General features: G+C 40.8%; 1 protein-coding gene across 1 annotated transcript in view; it reads left to right on the top strand.

The window, feature by feature from the left end:
- Positions 1-20,741, top strand: part of LOC142218111 (uncharacterized) — a 272,939-nt gene that overhangs the window by 20,165 nt on the left and 232,033 nt on the right. The window contains exon 3 of the mRNA XM_075286585.1: positions 2,855-2,902. Within this exon, the coding sequence (XP_075142686.1) occupies positions 2,855-2,902 (48 nt within the window). The remainder of the gene's footprint in view (positions 1-2,854; positions 2,903-20,741) is intronic.

Raw genomic sequence — 20,741 nt, 5'->3', positions numbered from 1 at the left:
CACAGCTACCATTAAATCTTCCATCCTTGGCTTCCCTCCATTGGGTTGCGGCACATCCTTATGGATTTATAGGTAGTTTTTTTGGGGAGAAGATTCAGTATTGGCTGCAATTCCGTGATACAAGTCTACTTATTCTGGGCGTGGGACTCTAACTGGCAGTACTACTCAGCAGTGCTACTCTACATGCATCTGGAAGTCTCTGTGATGTTCTCTTTGTGTAAAAGGGGGAAGGTGAGAGCAAGAAAGGCTTCTACTGACTGATGACTCTCCTTCCCCCTGTGTACACGTATCACACTATGCTCAGTGAATTTCCTGTGCTCATTGCTGGCTAACTAGCATATCGATAAAAGCAGACTAATTCAAAAACGGCTGGGAGGATTAGCAAATAAAAGGTATGTCTGGAATAACCTTTCTAAAGGCTATGCTGATATATACTTAGCAAAAAATGAGTTTTCCCAATGATAGTATCCCTTTAAGAATTACTACACTGCAACCTCCCCACCAAATTTCACGTTACATTTCTGTCCAAAGTATTTTCCCAAATATTTTTATTCCTTAGATTTGTGCCTATCTCTTTCACACACTTATTCTAGATTTAACACCTGTGTGATCTATATTTCAAAGATCTATAAAATGTATTTCTCTTAATTTTGATATTTGCTCCAAGATCCCCTTTTCGGTCACAGTCCCTTTTGATGGCCTGTATCTATGGATATCTCTAGTGTTTAATGATATTGTCTCAATATTCTTACATTTTTGTCAAGTATCGTGATTTTTTTTTTTTTCCCCATTCCTGTCTAACCACATTTTGTGTACATAACTAGCACTGAAATTCAATAATGTTTCTGGGCAAGTGCTCTTCAAATGCCACCAGGGAACAGTTACAATACAGCTCTTTTTAAATTAACTGAAATGAAAGACACATTTTGTATTTATGAACTGGAAAATAGTATGTTTTGGTTTCCTTTAACCAAAGAAATCTAGAACAGATATTTCAGAAGGATACGGCGCTGCTTCATTTACCATTTACAGGTTCTTTCTCTGCTTTGTTTATAAAGTGGCATGCACAGCCCATAGCTGTATATTATTGTGGTACCGCTGTCCTGTGCATGGATGGAATTGGGTCTTGCCTCTAAACAGATTCCGTTTTTGTGTGTTTTCCTCTTCAGCAACCCCCCCCACACACACACATGTTAACCCTGCCCTTTCCTATCATGCCTTTTTGTACTCTAACAATAATGTATAGTGATTATATTTTCTTAATTAACATTGCATAATACTCCCACATGGTATATTGCCCTCTTAGTGGCCCCTATACAATATAATGGCCCATCACACCGTAAAATGCCACTTTTGTAGCCCCATTTAGTATAAAGAACCTTCAATGCTCTGTCACACAAAATACATTAAAAAAAACTTAGCCCCATTCCCATGGAGCGGTCTGCAGGCTCTAGTGCTGTCTGAGGCTCATTGCCCATCACACCTCCCTGACTTACAGAACTAGTCAAGGCTTGAATGGTGGGACATGGAGCTGATGGGTTTGTGCTCATCATTTATTTAACAGTATCTAAGTCCTCAGGATGCAGATAGAGTTGGAATCAGGACCCGCCACCTGGCACAGAACCTGAAATTAGGACCATCTTGCTGTATCCCTATGTGGAAAGTGAAACCTCCAGAAAGCTAGAAGACTTTTCTATGTATATATGTTGACTCTATATCATGTGATACTTCTTGTTTAAAGTGATACCTTCTCCATTTAGGGCTAGTTCACACGGGGCAAAATGGTCAGGATTTTGATGAGGATTCCGCGTCAAAATCCTACCACCTCCCAGTGAAATCAATGGGAGCCAGTCATTTCTTTTCAACAAGCGGTTTGTTCCTGCTCGCGGGAAAACTAAAGCGAGCTGCCCTTTCTTCAGACGGGTTCCACGGCTGATTCAGCCGCAGCGTCCGTCTTGTGACACCACCCTCCGGTCTAGGCCCATTCACTCGGGCCTAATCCGGAGCAGAAGGCCACGTCGGGATGCCAGTGCACTACACCAGCATCCCGTTGTGGCAGCCGCAACGAAATGTGTCCACGCAGAACCCCGTGTGAACTAGCCCTTAGGCGGTAAGTAGCGTACCACATACTTGTACATGCGTTATTACGTTATTGTGGACCTTAAAGTATATCTAGTGCGTTTGCCACTATACCACCTTTGGACCATTTCTTTTTTTTCTCTTGCGGCTCGTACCACGTTTTGTTTTTTGTTTTTATCCCCCTGTATCCCAGATAAGTGGCCCTGCGACCACAGGGTCAGGAATGCCAACATAAGGTACAATAAAGGCCTTCATCTATAAGGGAAGATTGCTTACAAGATCAAAAAGTGTTGAGGACTATGCTAATTCATTTAGATGTTTCTTTATTTTCCAAAAATTTGACTCATTCTATGGAATATGCAGTCAGTTCTGCATTGTGTATTCTATAAATCTGTGTATTACACCATACAGACTCGTCTCGGGATTGTTACCACATAGTTTTTCTTCCTGTTGCAGACTTCCCCGCACATGTAAACTTAGCGTTGAGGCTATTCGGTCATACCTCTGATCTCTTGTTAATACTGGTCAGCTATGAATACATAGCTATGTGTATTCAGGGAAGAGTTCTAGACCAATTTTAGCAAATGCAAAAAAAATGTAATAAAGGTGCCAACTGTCAAATGTGAACCAGATTTTGAAATAATAAAACATTCATTTCTCATTATTTCGCTGGCGAGATGCTTCTCTTGCCCTGCCAGAGAAATGAATATTTTTGTATTCTTCCTTTCCCCAGAAAAAAATAATTTTATATCCTAACAAGATGTTTCTTTAACAGGGATCCGGTAATGAAAATCGACAACAATGTAGTGCTTGCACGGCTAAGGTAAGCGGAAAGTTCCTGTTTTCTAAAATTCTGCCTGTGTTTACTAGGTTGCTACCTCTTACTAGGATAGGTGGGGATGTGATATGTTTAATCTCTGATGGCCTCAGCTTGGGAAGTGACTGCTGGAGCATTGGCCGTATGTAATGGCCGCCTGCTAGTGGTCTAATGTCTGTTCTAGAATAGCCTTCAAATAATACAGTGATATTTCTGTTCTATCTATAGTTTGCTGGGTCTGCTCATTTCTCTATTGCAAAAAGTGTTGAGGACTATGCTAATTCATTTAGATGTTTCTTTATTTTCCAAAAATTTGACACATTCTATTGAACGTGCAGTCAATTCTGCATTGTGTATTCTATAAATGGTTATCCCTTTTCATACCGAATTCCAATACGTTAATAGATTACTGTGCTTGTAACATGCAAAACTTTTTTCCATGGCTGTTTGCTCGTGTCCTCATGGTATTGCTGATAGAGGGGCTCTAGACAAGTTTAGTTGTCCACCGCCCCTCCACTTATTAGTTGACTTCTAAGGGGGCGCCATATTGTGTAACTAAATGTTTCAACTTTGTGATGTCTCATTTTAACACTTAATGTAAAAGGAAAGTTTTTAATTTTTAGTGATCTATGCAATAAATTTGATATACAATGGTGGGACAACCCCTATGACTGGATAGTTTGCTAATATTAAAACTAAATGCTCATACTGTGTAAAGAATACTGGGTGAGTCTTAAAAATGTACACTATTGCGCAAATGAGACTGTTGTCACTGTCTACGTTCATCAATCTACTCCATATCTCTGATATATGGGGTATTCATTGTATGGGCTCCTCATATATTGGTCTCTGTCTCTAGAGTTTATCTACCAATACTTGAATCCAAAATCCTGGGTGAAATCAGACAGGAATAAAAGCCCATGAATTCCATAACTGCCTAGAACCTATTAAAAAAAAAAAAAAAAATATATATATATATATATATATATATATATATATATATATATATATATATATTATAATTTTTAATAAAAATAAATATCCAAATTTAAAAAATTATAAAAATTGTACTAATATATTTAACACTTTTTTTTTTTTTTTTTTTTTTTTTTTTTTTTTTTTTCCTAAACTTGCCCAAACCTAGCCTCCTCCTGCTGGTCTGGCAGTAGCTTTCTCCCCTCCCCATATCTTCCCTATCACAACATACAGCCTAGCTGAGCTTGTATGACTCGGTAGGGGTCAGGAGGGATAGCCATTCTTGCTTGGACCTCCTTCATCCAATTACTATTCAGTGCCCACTTTTTTCCAAAAACTAAAAAAAAAAAAACGCTGAACAAACGATTTTTACTATTTTTGGGTCGGTATGGAAGGCTGAGAATTGTGAACGCACATGACTTTTTTAGACTTGCATGTTAAAAGGGTCTGAACTGTATCACTCTGTACAGATGCATCACCTAATAAAAAGTTTCGGCACATTTTCACACTTCATACAATGTACAGTACTGTGGCTTCAATATTTTTTTTTTTTTGCTCATGAGGCCAAGATTGGTTTATGGTGACTAAAGGGGGTTAAATTGTTACAGTAACGACGAATGATCCATTGCCTAATTATTTGTACATTGCAATATTCCGAGTATTCATGGGATGATCTAAAGTCCTATTTTAATTGTATAATGAGGCCGTTCTGATGGGCTGATGAAGGTCATAAATATGAGATTTGGCAGGAAGATCTGTAAGGAGTGGCATTCAGATAATGGCCAAGCCTTTGTAGAGGATTTAACAGGGCTTCTATAAAAGGAAGAGGAAACTTCATTTTATACAAGTTTTATATATGGAACTATCTTTTCTATTTTTATTCTGTTTAGTTAATATAAGTCACATGTTTAATGTCATGTATAGTTCACAGCACCGGGTTGCTTTATTTATGCTGTTTGGATGTGCGCATTGTTTTTTTTAGCATAGATCGCATGAAATGGAATGAGTTTGCTTCTAATAAAAATCTGCTGGACCACAAGAGGTAGGAGTAGTAATGGAAAGTCTAAATTTGAGTCCAGGTGAGATTTTTCTCATGGCTAAGTTATTGATGGTCTCCGTTAATAAACTGTTCATTTTGGTCAATGGAGCTATACATCTTTATTATTTCACTACTATTCGTTCTCATTGCTACTATTTTTTTTTTTATCGTCTTTCACTCTGGCTTTTGAGAAATGGGGCAAACGTGGTGTGTGTGGTGTGTGTGTGGTGTGTGTGTGTGTGTGTGGTGTGTGTGTGTGTGTGTGTGTGTGTGTGTGTGTCTGCATATTAAGTGTAATAACACAAGTTGATTTTATAGAGTTGCATGCTATGGAAGTGGAAATGTCAAATGTGTAAAAAAAAAATTTTCTTTCACCTAAAACCTTATGTTGTATTGTGTAAGGGATATTTTTTTTTTTTTTCAAAACTTTTTTTTTTTTTTTTTTTTAAATCTTCTTATGGAACTTGACCATGTTATTTTTGCATTACTTGTGATAAGGTTAGTGACCGTGTTGATGACCAACTGACCAGTAATCCTGGGTAACTGTCCTTGTCCTAATTAAAAAGGCTAAGTGCTAGCAGTAAGGAAATGACACCAGACACACAATGTTGGTGTTAGTTCCTCTTCTCAGCCGAGGAGAAAGTGCACTAACGTGCTTTATTAAGACAGCATAGGTCTATATAGCGGAAGAGAAATAACAAAATATGTCTTTGTTCCTTCACACAGAGAAGAAGGTTAAGCAGTTCCATGTATAGCCAGCTACTCCCGGTCTTGCGCTGTGTCTCTAGGGAGTGTTTGTGGCTTCTGGCAGTAAGCCACGCACATAACTTCTTACACCCATCCTGGACGCAGGCGCCATCTTATCATATAGCCTCACAGCACATTTCTTAAGCAGCATATACACCTCTTATCAAAGTTTATAATGTTTCTGCAATATGACAGCAAACCAAAGGAATACAGGTATTTTCCAACCTTTTCACTTGCATAATAAACTGGGATACTCATGTGCTAATACACACAGGCATCCTATTAAGTTCTACCTCTTTAGACAGTACCTAATAGGATCCAGCACAAAGAAGATTGTGGTTGCAGGAGCGCTGACCCCCCCCCCCCCCCTCCTCCCTGTGGTTTCATTGATCGTGTCATCCAAGGATTTTAACAGCTGGAAATTGCACTACACAATGTATTGCACTGTCTAATAGAGATTAAAAGGAAGTGTGTGTTTGGTTTTTTTTTTTTTTTATCTGGTCATCCCTATGAAAGCCATGAAAAATTTAATTGCTAAAGCTTGACGCTTACAATCTACCAAAACCCTTGCATGTAATACAATATGTGACACTATAGTAGGTAATGAATGATACAATCACTTCTGCGTCTTTAGTCTGCGTGTCTACTACTAAAATGTTTTCCTCTTAAGATGTCTTTTTCGCATCTGGCTGTTGGCTGAGTGAATCAAAAAATCTAATAGTCCATTCATTTATAGACTTTGAGGTGGGAATAGGGGCTTGGTCACCGTGCAATTTGTTTTACAAAACTCTACATATGTTAGGTGTGGCATCTTTCCGTGTTGCTGAGCAAAAGCACAAAATATACAATAACATTAATATTACAGAATGTCTATGTCATTGACAGGTTTTATAGCATTTGCAGCTTGGGTGTGTTTATTGCACAGTACTAGTTATTGTCCTGCCGTAAGGCTAAGTTCAGATGGGGTTTTTTGGTCAGGATTTTGCTGCGGACGTCCACGTGAAGACTCTCCCTCCTGACTAGGCCCATTCATTTTGGCCTAATCCAGAGCGGAGTGCCATGACTGGATGGCAGTGCACTGCACCGGCACCCAGTCCCAGCTATCGTTTTTTTGGTCTGGAATCTGAGGTGGCCTCCGCGTCAAATTCTAGACCAAAAAACCCCGTCTGAACTCAGCCTTTAGGATTTACTGATTTGTTAGGCTATTATAGGTATGGGCTTTTTGATCAATCTACATCTAAACATTTTCAGGTTTACTTGGTAGAGAATGGCCAACTTCTTGCTGAGTTGTCAGTTGTGGGTAACTGATAGCACAAACCTGATTCTGGCCATCACAAACTCTTTATCCACCAACTCTTGTCAAATACTCACAACAATTGGCGCAATCCAAATGCCACCTATATCCATATACAGTATGTAATGGGGGCTCTGCAATTAATTTATGCTCTGTCCTATGGATAGAGTATAAACTGTTGATCAATGGGAATATGACCACTGAGATCCTGGCAATCCTGACAATGGAGGTGTTTTACAACTGACTCTGTCATTGCTGTGGGTATGGAGCACTACAGAGACTGAGAACATTTCCATTGTAGTTTCAATATCCACCGTAAGGCCGAGGGCCCATGTGGTGAAAAATGACAACATTTTAGAGTCAGGACAAAGTGGATGGGATTCTAGCAAATCCCATGCCCACTTTGCAATAAAAATCGCATGTGGACACACCACTATTTCCAAAACAGGCGTGGTTTTGGAAATTGCAGCATTTCAATTGAAATGACCTCACATCTGTTGGTCACATGGCTATGCTATGACTTGGTCGCTTTCAAATGTATATGACTAAGTTGCAGTATAAACCACTTTCTCCTCCTCCCTTACCCTTTCCATACACTTCATTGTAATCTTATCGGCTTGTATCTGGAGAATGGAGTGAAATCACAGAGATAAGTAAAGACTCGCTTTTCTTGAGTGAAGTATATGGCAAAGTTTGTTCCCTTCGCTTATACTATTGATTCATGTAAAAATAAGTTAACTTGTGCTTAACCTATCCAATAAGGTAAAGGCTAACTACTAGAGATGAGTGAACAGTAAAATGTTCGAGGTTCGATATTCGTTTCGAGTAGCCCCTCAATATTCGACTACTCGAATCGAATATCGAACCCTATTATAGTCTATGGGGGGAAAATGCTCGTTTCAGGGGTAGGCAACGTTCGATCAAATTATACTTACCAAGTCCACGAGTGAGGGTCGGGCTGGATCCTCTGAGAAGTCTTCTCCTTGCAGCGTCCCCGCGGCATCTTCCGGCTCTGAATTCATTTTGCCAGGCATCGGGCCTGGGCAGAGCCGAGTGCGCATATCCGCACTACAAGCGGACATGCGCAGTCGGCTCTGCCTAGGCCCGATGCCTGGCAGAATGAATTCAGAGCTGGAAGACACCGCGGGGAAGCTGCACAGAGAAGACTTCTAAAGGTAGGAGAAGAACCAGCGTTGATTGGCCGACTGTATAGCATTTGGCCAATCAATGCTGGTTCTGCATCGAACTTTTCCATTCGAATAGCAAGTGGTACTCGATAGAGTACGAGTATTTTGAATACTGTAGTATTCGATCGAATACCTACTCTATCAAATACTACTCGCTCATCTCTACTAACTACCCAGTGTCCAATGCCCACTTGTCACCAGTCTACCTACTCCTTCCAGGACGACCTCTTAATCTTCTTGTCCGTATTGTCTGCACGTATTGTCTTCCTGTACTTTTTCTATTAATCGCCATGCTTCCTATAAATACCACACTGTGCCATAAGGAGCATAAAAGCCGCAATAAAGCCAATTAAAACAATAAGTGTCATAGTAATATCACACAGTATATAAATACTAACCCATTTGGTCTTCTCTTAGCAAATTATTATTTTTTTCTCATTAACGTGCACATGGCTTTTCATTAAAAAAAAATTAAATAAAAACTTCTTGCCATTTTTATTTTTCCCGTAGCTTTTTCTTTGTGAAATGTGGGACACGCCACTGCATGGAAGAGTCATGTTAATGTGTTAGGGCAATGAATACATTAATTTCATTAGCGAATGGCCTGAAAGCAATAATTACCAGTGTAGGTGTGTCACAAGCGATCATGTTCAGTTTTGCCAGTTAATTATTCAGATTTTGTTCTGAAGGACCCAGATCTGACATCGAGCTTTTAATTTAGCTGTAAATAAACTCTACTATGCAGGGAAGAGAAAACTCTGCCAAGAACTTGCTTTGCTCTTGGATTTCTGCTTTTTTATTTTTTCAATCTTGACTTCCAATAAGATGCCAAAATAATTAGTGTCAGTGATGTGAAGTTTATTGCATAGCCCCAAAAGGGCACATTATAATAAAAATAGCAATTTTGTTTTTTCAATCCTCTTGTCTCTCTTTAAGTTACAGTATATAAATTCTCTACTGGAAATGCTAAACTTGATACGGCATGATCTTAAAAATAGAAGGAGTTTATGGGTCTGAAGGTTTTTTTTCTCATGTTTGTAAACTCTTTCTTAATGAGTTTTAAAGTTTTATTTCTTTGTTTCTTCTAACCAACAAATTATTGGCAGCTCTGCCTTAAATGATACTTCCTTGAGGGGGTTTGTGTCTTAACAGCCGGCCCCCACGTAAGACATTTGCTTCGGAAAGGTCAAATGTCTTTTCGAGATAAAGGTTACCATAGAGGATTTCCATAGAAGTCAAACTTTTCTTTTTCAAACATGGCCATCCAATATAAGTCTCCTGCTAAGATGGTTAAAACCCAGCCTATATTATCATATACAGTATATATTATACGCTGAGATCTACAGCCCTGTAGGCAAGTTGATGATCAACCAAATGAATGAACATTTCTGTCCAGTGGCCCAGTTCACATCTGCATTCGGGTTTCCATTTGGGGACCGCCCAAATGGAAACCTATCCGAATAAAAAAAAAAAACAACAACAAAAAAAAGTTACCTAAGGAAACCCATGGACTACAAGGGGGTCTGTGTGGTTTCCACACATTTCATGTGGATAGGGGAACTGAATGGTCCAAACGCAGATGTGAACCGGGCCTAAAAGTGTCTAGGAGGGGCTTGACTAAATTAAAAATACATACTTAGTCAAGCAGAGTGTGTGTGTGCATGTGGGGATTGGAAGAGATGGGTATAGCACGTGTTTTGTCAGTCTTACCCTAAAATGAAGGTCCGTGTTTACTCCTTGTAAAGCTGAGTTCACATGGGGTTTTTTGGACCGGATTTTGACACTGGAAGCCACCTCAGAATCCGGTCCAAAAAAAAGGCCGCCTGTGGCTAGTCATGACTGGATGCCTTTGCTGTTCACCGGCATCCAGTCGCAGCATTCTGCTCCAGATTAGGCCCAATTGAATGGGAGTGTTGCGCTGCAGATGCCGTGGCAGATTCAGTCGAGGAATCCACGGCAAGATAGGGTAGCTCACTTTTTTTCCACGAGTGGCAAAAAACGCTAACGGAAAAAAGTGGCTCTGATTTAAATCAATGGGAGTCGTTTTTTGGAGTCGGATTCTGCGTCAAAATCTGGTCCAAAAACCTCCGTGTGACCAGGACAGGTACAGCTTTGTGATTTAATAAGCCAGTACAAATCTGGACACATGTACGAATCATAGATATTCTAACACTAGGTGCACACTAGCATTTGGGGCTCCAACCCTCCCACATTCCACTTAAAAATAGGTGGATAGAAGTCCTATAAGCAGGACTCTTCTCTCCCCATATTTCAGTACAAAATTGACAGAAACCAAGTAGACCTCATTATCTCCATTATAGTCTATCCACATTTTAAGCAGATAGTTTTGTTTTTCTGGTCCTCACATGAACCCTAAGAATGGAAACCTGAATGCTAGTATGAATGAAGTGTAAGGTAGATGGTGGAAAGTTAGACTAGACGGTCTTAAATACACCACAGTTATCGGTTTGATGCTGTATAATCTTGTGTATTTTATAATGCCAAAACTAACTTTACATCACCTAGTTTTTGGACTAGCTCACGCCAAAAATGTGGCCCTATTTTAGCATCTTAAGCCATGCTACCTTTCCTGTTAGGCCAGGTACTTTGGTGGACAATCTGTAAAGAAGTGTCTAAAATGATTAAAATGGGATGTCAAACATGTGTACCAGTGTTTTGGGTAGAGTCGGTGGAACGTTACCGTGGCTACAAAATACAATTAAATACAGATATTGTATAACCGCTTGTTGCATATATTCTTTTCTAATTTCCCTAGGTTTCTATACATGTTAATCATTAGAGATGAGCGAACACTGTTTGGAACAGCCGTTCCGAACAGCACGTTCCCAGCACGCTCCCATAGAAATGAATGGAAGTGGGGGGTTAAGCGTCCAGCCGCCGGCAAAGTCTGCGTGACAGGTGCTTCCATTCATTTCTATGGGAGCGTGCTGTTTGGATCGGCTGACCCAAACAGTGTTTGCTCATCTCTATTAATCTTCTAAATGTGTTCTAATTTTTTTACATTTATACTAACTATTAATAGAGATGAGCTAGTAGTACTCGATCGAGTAGGTGTTCGAATACTACGGTATTCGAAATACTCGTACTCGATCGAATACTACTAGCTGTTTGAAGTTAAGATTCGATGCAGAACAAGCGTTGATTGGCAGAATGCTATACATTGCCAATCAACGCTGGTTCTTCTCTTACCTTTAGAAGTCTTCTCCCTGCGCAGCGTCCCCGCGTCCTCTTCCGGCTCTGCATTCACTCTGCTTAGGCATCGGGCCTGCGCAGAGCCGACTGCGCATGTCCGTGCGGGCATGCGCGGTCGGCTCTGCCTAGGCCCGATGCCTAGCAGAGTGAATTCAAGGCCGGAAGAGGACGTGGGGACGCTGCGCAGGGAGAAAAATCCAGCCTGACCCGCACTCATAGACTTGGTAAGTAGAATTTGATCGAATGTTGCGTACCCCTGAAATGAGCATTTCCCCCTATAGACTATAATGGGGTTTGAAACCCGTTCGAACAGCGAACAGTGTGCAGTGGTTCGAATCGAATTTCGAACCTCGAACATTTTAGTGTTCGCTCATCTCTAATTATTAATAATGATCAATATTTGCCAGAGTAAGAGCTGGCCCTTGTTTCGGCATTATCCGCTATATATTTCTGCCAGAGACTGGCCTATACAGCTGATCAGTTCAGAGTTTGGGGCTCTGAACTCCATCAATTGTATAATGATCACTAGAGATGAGTGAGTACTGTTCGGATTAGCCGATCCGAACAGCACGCACCATAGAAATGAATGGAAGCACCTGGTACTTCTGCTTTGACGGCGGCTGGCCGCTTACCCCCCCCCCCCCCCCACGTGCCAGCTACGTCCATTCATTTCTATGCGAGCGTGCTGTTCGGTTGGCTGATCCGAACAGTACTTGCTCATCTCTAATGATCACTAATCCATTGGGCAGGCCATCAGCATCAGAAACTTTTGAGCCTTGATAACCCCTCTAAGGATTCCTTTACCACCAAATTCAAACTCCATGTCAGAAAGGAAGGGAATTCTGTAGAAGTCCTGTAAAGTTCAGAAGAAGTCAACTTTTTTTTTTTTTGTTGGGGGGGGGGGGCAAATGATCTGTATGACAACACTAGTGCACCATCTTTTGTGGTGACCACAAATCTCTGCCCTTGGGACATGTCCGTCTTTCTGTTTTGATAATGGCACAGGGTGTTGGCCACAAAAAAGGGTCAGGCCATGATCTGACTGCACCAAACTGCTTGGGTTTTTGTTTTGTCTACCCATTTAAAAATATTTGTTCATAGGAAAATCCCTTTAAACCAAGCCAACATATAAATAACGTATTCAATAAGAAGTGAAAACCTTATGCATTTTGCAAATATTATACTTTAAAAACAAACTACACAAGTTAGGGAAAATTCAAGTGTCCACAGTAGCCATTTGTAAGGTATATACAGGTCTAGGTGGCCAAATGGAGGGTGAACCATTATGTTGGATCTGGAAATGCCCTGGCAGGTGAAAGTTTCCAGGATTGTTGAGCACGCACGTAGTCTATCCATAATACAGATGTTCGGTGTTCATATCCTCAGAGCTTTTTCAGCACCTACTTGCGCCATGCCTGTTTTTATAGTTACATTCAGACCTGTATTACTGTTTTTTGTATTTATCAGAGAAGTTGGATATTTTCTGGCAACATGAAGTGCCTGCTGTACTTATAAACAGAAAACGAAGCGGCATATTCTCACTACCCTGAAAGCCTCCATTATGTGAATTTGTAGTGTAATCTTTCAGTAACCTTATTAAAAACATTTAAATGATGCGCACCATCCCATCTGTTTTATCTGTGAGTCAGCGAGGAGTTTATGCATCATTGTATATAGCAGAAGGCTTCATGTGAATACTACAGAATTATCAGGAAAAAATAAATAAAAAGAAGTCTTCTAAGTTGAAAAAGTTTTTAAAGAGTAATATTTGTGTGTGTGTGTGTGTGTGTGTGTGTAATATATACAGTCCTATGAAAAAGTTTGGGCACCCCTATTAATCTTAATCATTTTTAGTTCTAAATATTTTGGTATTTGCAACAGCCATTTCAGTTTGATATATCTAATAACTGATGGACACAGTAATATTTCAGGATTGAAATGAGGTTTATTGTACTAACAGAAAATGTGCAATATGCATTAAACCAAAATTTGACTGGTGCAAAAGTATGGGCACCTCAACAGAAAAGTGACATTAATATTTAGTACATCCTCCTTTTGCAAAGATAACAGCCTCTAGTCGCTTCCTGTAGCTTTTAATCAGTTCCTGGATCCTGGATAAAGGTATTTTGGACAAACAATTCAAGTTCAGTTAAGTTAGATGGTCGCCGAGCATGGACAGCCCGCTTCAAATCATCCCACAGATGTTCAATGATATTCAGGTCTGGGGACTGGGATGGCCATTCCAGAACATTGTAATTGTTCCTCTGCATGAATGCCTGAGGATTTGGAGCGGAGTTTTGGATCATTGTCTTGCTGAAATATCCATCCCTGGCGTAACTTCAACTTCGTCACTGATTCTTGAACATTATTCTCAAGAATCTGCTGATACTGAGTGGAATCCATGCGACCCTCAACTTTAACAAGATTCCCGATGCCGGCATTGGCCACACAGCCCCAAAGCATGATGGAACCTCCACCAAATTTTACAGTGGGTAGCATGTGTTTTTCTTGGAATGCTGTTTCTTTTTGGACGCCATGCATAACGCCTTTTTTTATAACCAAACAACTCAATTTTTGTTTCCAAAATGAAGCTGCCTTGTCCAAATGTGCTTTTTCATACCTCAGGCAACTCTATTTGTGGCGTACGTGCAGAAACGGCTTCTTTCTCATCACTCTCCCATACAGCTTCTATTTGTGCAAAGTGCGCTGTATAGTTGACCGATGCACAGTGACACCATCTGCAGCAAGATGATGCTGCAGCTCTTTGGAGGTGGTCTGTGGATTGTCCTTGACTGTTCTCACCATTCTTCTTCTCTGCCTTTCTGATATTTTTCTTTGCCTGCCACTTCTGGGCTTAACAAGAACTGTCCCTGTGGTCTTCCATTTCCTTACTATGTTCCTCACAGTGGAAACTGACAGGTTAAATCTCTGAGACAACGTTTTGTATCCTTCCCCTGAACAACTATGTTGAACAATCTTTGTTTTCAGATCATTTGAGAGCGGGCTGTCCATGTTCGGCGACCATCAAACTTAACTGAACTTGAATTGTTTTGTAGAAAGAAATGGTCCAAAATACCTTCATCCAGCATCCAGGAACTGATTAAAAGCTACAGGAAGCGACTAGAGGCTGTTATCTTTGCAAAAGGAGGATCTACTAAATATTAATGTCACTTTTCTGTTGAGGTGCCCATACTTTTGCACCGGTCAAATTTTGGTTTAATGCATATTGCGCATTTTCTGTTAGTACAATAAAACTCATTTCAATCCTGAAATATTACTGTGTCCATCAGTTATTAGATATATCAAACTGAAATGGCTGTTGCAAACACCAAAATATTTAGAACTAAAAATGATTAAGATTAATAGGGGTGCCCAAACTTTTTCATAGGACTGTGTGTATATATATATATATATATATATATGCGCTGTAGATTGTAGGTAGGACACATTGGTGCATGGCAGTGGTTAAGCCATGGACAATAATTGTCCTCGATCAATAGCAGTGAAGACAAATTGCTGACTGGTGGAGGACTCCTCACTGATCCTGAGAAGGGGATCGAACCCTTGGTGACCAGGCCACCCCTGCTCCTATTCACTTTAATGAGAGTGTTGGAAATGGCCAAAGTACATCACTTGGCTATCTCCAGCGCTTCCTCCGAGCTCAACGAAAGTAGGGGTACATCTGTATCCACAAGGGGTTCAGCTGCATTTCAGTCTGTGGTCAGACTCCTACCAATTACTAACTAGCAATTTAAGCTAAGGATAGAGAATAGATATTATTAGTTGGATGACCCCTTTAAGATGAATGGGCTGTCCATTTCATGACTTTGCGCTTAATTTCTCCGACTAGTGTTGCACATTCCAGTGAGCGCCCTCTATTGGTTTGCAATACTGAGGCAGCAACTGTCTTCCTAATTACATCATGGAAGGCAGATTTGCATATTCTTCCCATAGTTCCTTGCAAAGTGGAGTGCTAAAGGCTTAACAAGTCTCCACTATGGTGGTCTCTCCCTAAGGAGTGACAATATCCCCCGTACAGGGAAAACAAAGTTTCTGGGGTCTCACCTGAGGGACAATGTGTGATTATTGTATTTCCTGAATACTACAATCCTATTTTGTTAGGGGAAAGTGACATCCCCCTTTAAACTTAGGCAAATAATGGCTTGTACTATTTCCAGCTATCCCAAACAAACCTTATAATAGTTAATTCATTGTAATGTCCAGTTTTGGGGCATGTGACCATTGGTCAAAATGGCACAGACATCGTTTTTACCGCACTTCGGTAATGTTATAGCCATAAAAGCGCAGGTCAGGGTGTTTTTTGACCAGATCACGGCCACGTATCCGTCTCTATGTAACCTTGTAAAGTTCTATCCAAGTTTAGTTTTAATCCAGGACCTTGACAGGAAATGGTTACAAAACAAATACGAAGTTCTAATGCTCCACAGAGCTACCTCTTGTCAAACCTATTGGAAATGCGGCTAAATGTACTTTAATTCACTGCCCCCTTGGTAGGGAAAGTGACTTTTTCCTTCATACCTTGTCTTAAGACGTGCTTTTATCACCAAACACAAGAGACAAACTGCATGTACTAAGAAGATTTGGAATTATCATAGCGGCATTAAATTGCCCTTTATATTTATGGCTTTAAGAAAGTTCATAATCTAAGTGTTCCCTGCCAGTTAATTTCCTGCTAATGAACATTTTACAGGTTCTCTTTTGAAAGTGCTGCTCTCCTTCCTAAATCCTGAGTCTGTTCTTTATTGCTTTTGTCATTAAGCATAATTTCTCACCCACTATTCTCTTTGATTTCTCCAGATACGCTTTATCAGCAGCAGAAACGCTTCTGTCAATTATTAAACTACAACAACCAACTGGTGGAGAATGCTGGTAGTTATTGCCTTGCCCCAATGTCCGTATAAAATTATCCATTATTGGATTGTACAGGAGAACGTTTTACTATGTGTCCCCTAAACAAAATAAAAACGCAAATATTGCCCACCGTGGCCTCTTTATTAAATATAAATCGTGAACATAATGTGGCATTATTAGCGTTAACGTTTAGAACATTATACGGAACAATCTTATTCTTTACCAAAACATTACATAAAAAGCAAAGGAAGCCTTAGTACGGTGGTCTTTATACTAGTAGCATGCTAGTGTGCAATACCCAGTTACACCAGGCCAAATCAATGGGTCAATGGGTATCGCGCTCTCAGGTTTTCTCAGAGAACAATGGTGAGAACTTTGGTGTGGAATTTCAGCGCTGAAAAAGCCTCCCATTGACTTCAATTGGTTCCTTTTCTGTTAGCAAGAGCCCTGGTGCAAGTGCCCAGCTGTGCCCCTCCCCCCACATACACACAGACAGAAATTTGCTACCCATTTGTGCTACAACCTCACCTCTCCTTTTGGCATTAAAAGGTTCATATCATATATATATATATATATATATATATATATATATATATATATATATATATATATATATATATATATATATATATATATATAATTTTTTTTTTTTTTTTTTTTTTTTTTTTTTTACTCTCCTTTTTGTCAGTGGAAGGCTAAATGTCATAAATCTTCATTCCAGATCACCACAGGGCAGGAGTAATAGATTTACAATGCACAAGCTGCCAGCCATCAAAGATTCAATGGATCCAGTGGCAAATGATACCACTAAAAACCCTAAAGGCTGGGTTCACACACTTTTTGGACTGGATTTTCACACTGAATCCGGATAAAAAAAAACTACCTCCTATTGACTTCAATAGGAGCCGTTCACTTCCTTTTTCCACGAGCGGTTTCTTCCCGCTCGTGGAGAAAAGAAGCGAGTTGCACTTACTTGCCCGGGATTCCGCAGTGAAATCTGCCGCAGCGTCTGTGGCGTGACACTCCCTCCCAACTAGGTCCATTTATTTTGGCCTAATCTGGAGTGGAATGCTGCAACTGGATGCCGGTGAAGTGCACTGGTATCCAGTTGCGGCTAGCCATTTTTTTTGGACCGGATTTTGAGGCGGCCTCCACGTCAAAATCGGTCCAAAAAACCCTGTGAACCCAGCCTAAGGTTCCCTTGATCTCCAGCTTATTAATGGTAGTGATGTCACTGCAAGAAATAATGGGGTATATGGGGTTAGCTTAATATTGCAATTTTTTTTTTTTTGTGTATATTTGATTTAACACTGTCCCGACATGCGCCGTACGTAGTACGGCGCATGTCAGGTGTTTAACTATGATGGCCACCACCCAGACCGATTGGAGGAATTAACCCCGGAGTCGCCATTTTCCCGGCAGCGCATGGGCACTGCCATTTTACTGGTGATCGCCGGCGCCTGGAGCAAGCTCCAGGGCCGACGTCACATTTCCATGACACCCGGGTGTCTTGTAAAAATGTAAATAAAACCATATACATTCAGCATCTCTGGAATCGTACCGAAACACAGAATATAGGGGACATGTCATTTTGGCTGCACAGTGAACTCTGTAAGACGTTTCTGAACAAATCGCGTTTTCATTTATATGCTAATGAGCTTCCAGCCAGCACAGGAAGTTCCCAACAGCACTTGCCTCTTCTATTATCTCCTATGTGTGTGCAAACAGGAAGTTGAGTCATCATCAGCAGCAGCTTGTGCATAGGAAACAATATCAAAGGGGTGCATGATGCATCGTGCACCAGTCTAATTAGCATATGAATAAAAACGGGCTCATTCAAAAACCACTGAGGCAAACTACATACTAAAGGTAGGTGTGGAATAGCCTTTCTAAAGGCTATGCAAGGATGTGATTAATTAAAAATTACTTTTCCCAATGATAGAGCCCCTTTAACTGTGTGTTGGGGGCATCATAATCATGGCCACCCCCCCACCGCATACTGTAACCATAATTACATTTTACTTGCTTGGTCACTAACTCGGCTCGTCAGGGATGTGTAAATCTTCTATTCTGTTCCCCGGCCCCAGTAGCACCAAAGTGAAGGTTCTGACAGTAACCTACAGTATGCAGACATCTTGTGTGTCGCAACAGATCCCAGCCGCTGCATCAATATTAGATAAATGGAAAGTGATTTGCTGGTGTAGACTACACCAACAGATCACCCTCTAAAACAGGTTATGTACTAGGAGTCTGCCGATACTCTTATGCTATCTATTACATGTAGCATAGGACCTTCAGCGACACCTAGTAGACAGACTGATCCCGGATGACCAAGCCAGCCCAGCACCAAGTGATAAATGGCCTGGTACTAGTTTGCAGCCCAGTGGTTGGGGTCCTCTGCTATAAAGCATGCTGAGAGGTAATTGAAATCAGAGGTTTCTGACTGCATTTAATACAGAATAAAAAAAATTTAATAAAAAAAGTTTGATCGGAGAAGAGAAGGAGCACAAATGTACACAAAGGCCTATAATGCAGATAAATACTCATATGAGGATCAGGGCTATCCATTTCAGACAGTATTGGCGGTTCTGAAGATGGCAGTAGCAGATAATCAATGTCGCTGTGAGGTTTTTTCTAGTTATGAAGCAATTACTGAATATTTTAACTGAAAAATCCCAAAGGCATGTGTGATTAATAGCCGGTCTGTCTAAAAGGCAGAGAGTAATTATTGCTGCGGGTTAAACTAGGGCACGACCCTAAATGAGTCATTTGTAGTTGCGTCCAAAAAGGTAAATTTAAGGTTAGCTCTATAAGCTCTACAATAAAGCCAAATTTAAAAGGTATATCAATGGCAAGCTTGTGTATAGGATTGTGTGATGTATAGTGTTAGGCTACTGTATGGAATCTACAATTATTGCCTCCGATGTCTTTGAGTTTGAGATGTTTCCATTTGCTCTTGCCAAAAAAAACGAGACCGACCTCAAAACTGTTGGATACTGATCATATATTGCACTTGAAAAATGGCATCCCTTGTCAGAAACGCGTTGTAAGACTACTTCCATGGATCAGCACCAGTGATCTCCTTTATTCTTCACCTGGGGATTCTTCTCCTGTGTACTTTATGGACTCGTAAGCAGTTCCTCATGTGTGCCCGTATTTATTTTTGTCCTTTCCCCTGAGTTTCTGTATATCATAACCTATAACCTACTGTATGTAATCTGTCTACTGTATGTATATTGTAGCATTGCTGGTATTTTGCAGTGCATACACTCTAGCCAGAATCTTGCATAAAAGCTTGGTCTGGTTTCGGAGTTTTATAACCCCGCTTTACATCTGTTGGCACCAGTGGCGTAACTAGGAATAGCAGGACCCCAAGCATGAAAGGTTGACTGTTCAGACCCTAGATTATAATAATTGGAGACCCAGGGGAGGATACAAACAAAAAACACTTACTTACCTCTCCTTGGCTCTGGCACACTCTCCACTGGTGTTGGCCATCTTCAGTGATGGACCGGATGTCACATGAGCCTGGCTTCCTTTGGAATGCATAAGGACACAAGCCCTGGCCCACATCACGTCTTGGATGTCAGCAAAAAGGCCTGAAGCCTTCCAGAGCTCAGGAGAGGTAAGTAACAGGGTTTTTTATGTTCAGTCACCTTTCCTAGCTCTCTGATCATTATACTCGGGAAGGGGGGGGGGGTCTGAAAAGACACCACAGTATAACACTAGCAGTGTTTGTGCGGCTCGCAGGCCTGCAGCCTTACTTACGATACTGGCTAATGCTCACATCCGCTTCCGCAGAAGGGAAAGCGCCGGCAGCCATGAGGAGGAGCAAGGATCGGTAAATAAATAGGGCCTGTTATCTGCTGGAGTTACTCCAGCAGGTAGTGGCCTATTAAAAAAAACAGCTGCTGCCAGGCCCCCTAATGTCCTGGGCTCTGTGGCAGCCACTACTGCTGTTAGTTATGCCCCTGGCTGGCACACAGACTATCCTGTATATAAGCCGTTTTAGAGACTAAACATGGAAAGGGAGACCCTACTCCTCCCCTCCCCCACACTCTCATCACACACCGCCTAAAAGGAGTATACCCATTTTGGACAGTCTCTTCTTAAAAGGGACCTATTGGCTGCTCACAAAGTGACCCCCCCCCCCTCCCTTCCCATGAGGACTCCTTCAGCTAACAGCTGTAATATGTGAGTCAGCCTGGCAGTGCCTCCAGAGGTGTAACTATGTATTACAGTATGTGTTACAATTGATGTGTCGTCTGTCTCTTGCCCTGCAGATCCTGTTCTGTTTATATTGTCTTTGAAACTACTTTTCATTCTGGACAAGCAATGAAAATCCTGAACAGTAGTTCCTACCCTCCCCCTCCCCAAATTAACAGAGAATTCCCTAATAGGAGTAATTATACTGCTTATTATATACACTAATACAAAAATGTCATATGGATACAAAACGCTGGCTCTGTTCAGTATAGGCTACGTGTCTTTATGTGGGCGAAAACCAGCTGTCCTATG

Source organism: Leptodactylus fuscus, chromosome 9 (assembly GCF_031893055.1).
Source record: "Leptodactylus fuscus isolate aLepFus1 chromosome 9, aLepFus1.hap2, whole genome shotgun sequence".
Classification (NCBI taxonomy): Eukaryota; Metazoa; Chordata; class Amphibia; order Anura; family Leptodactylidae; genus Leptodactylus; species Leptodactylus fuscus.
The sequence above is the reverse complement of the archived record's forward strand: the minus strand, read 5'-3'. Positions and strand labels throughout refer to the sequence as shown.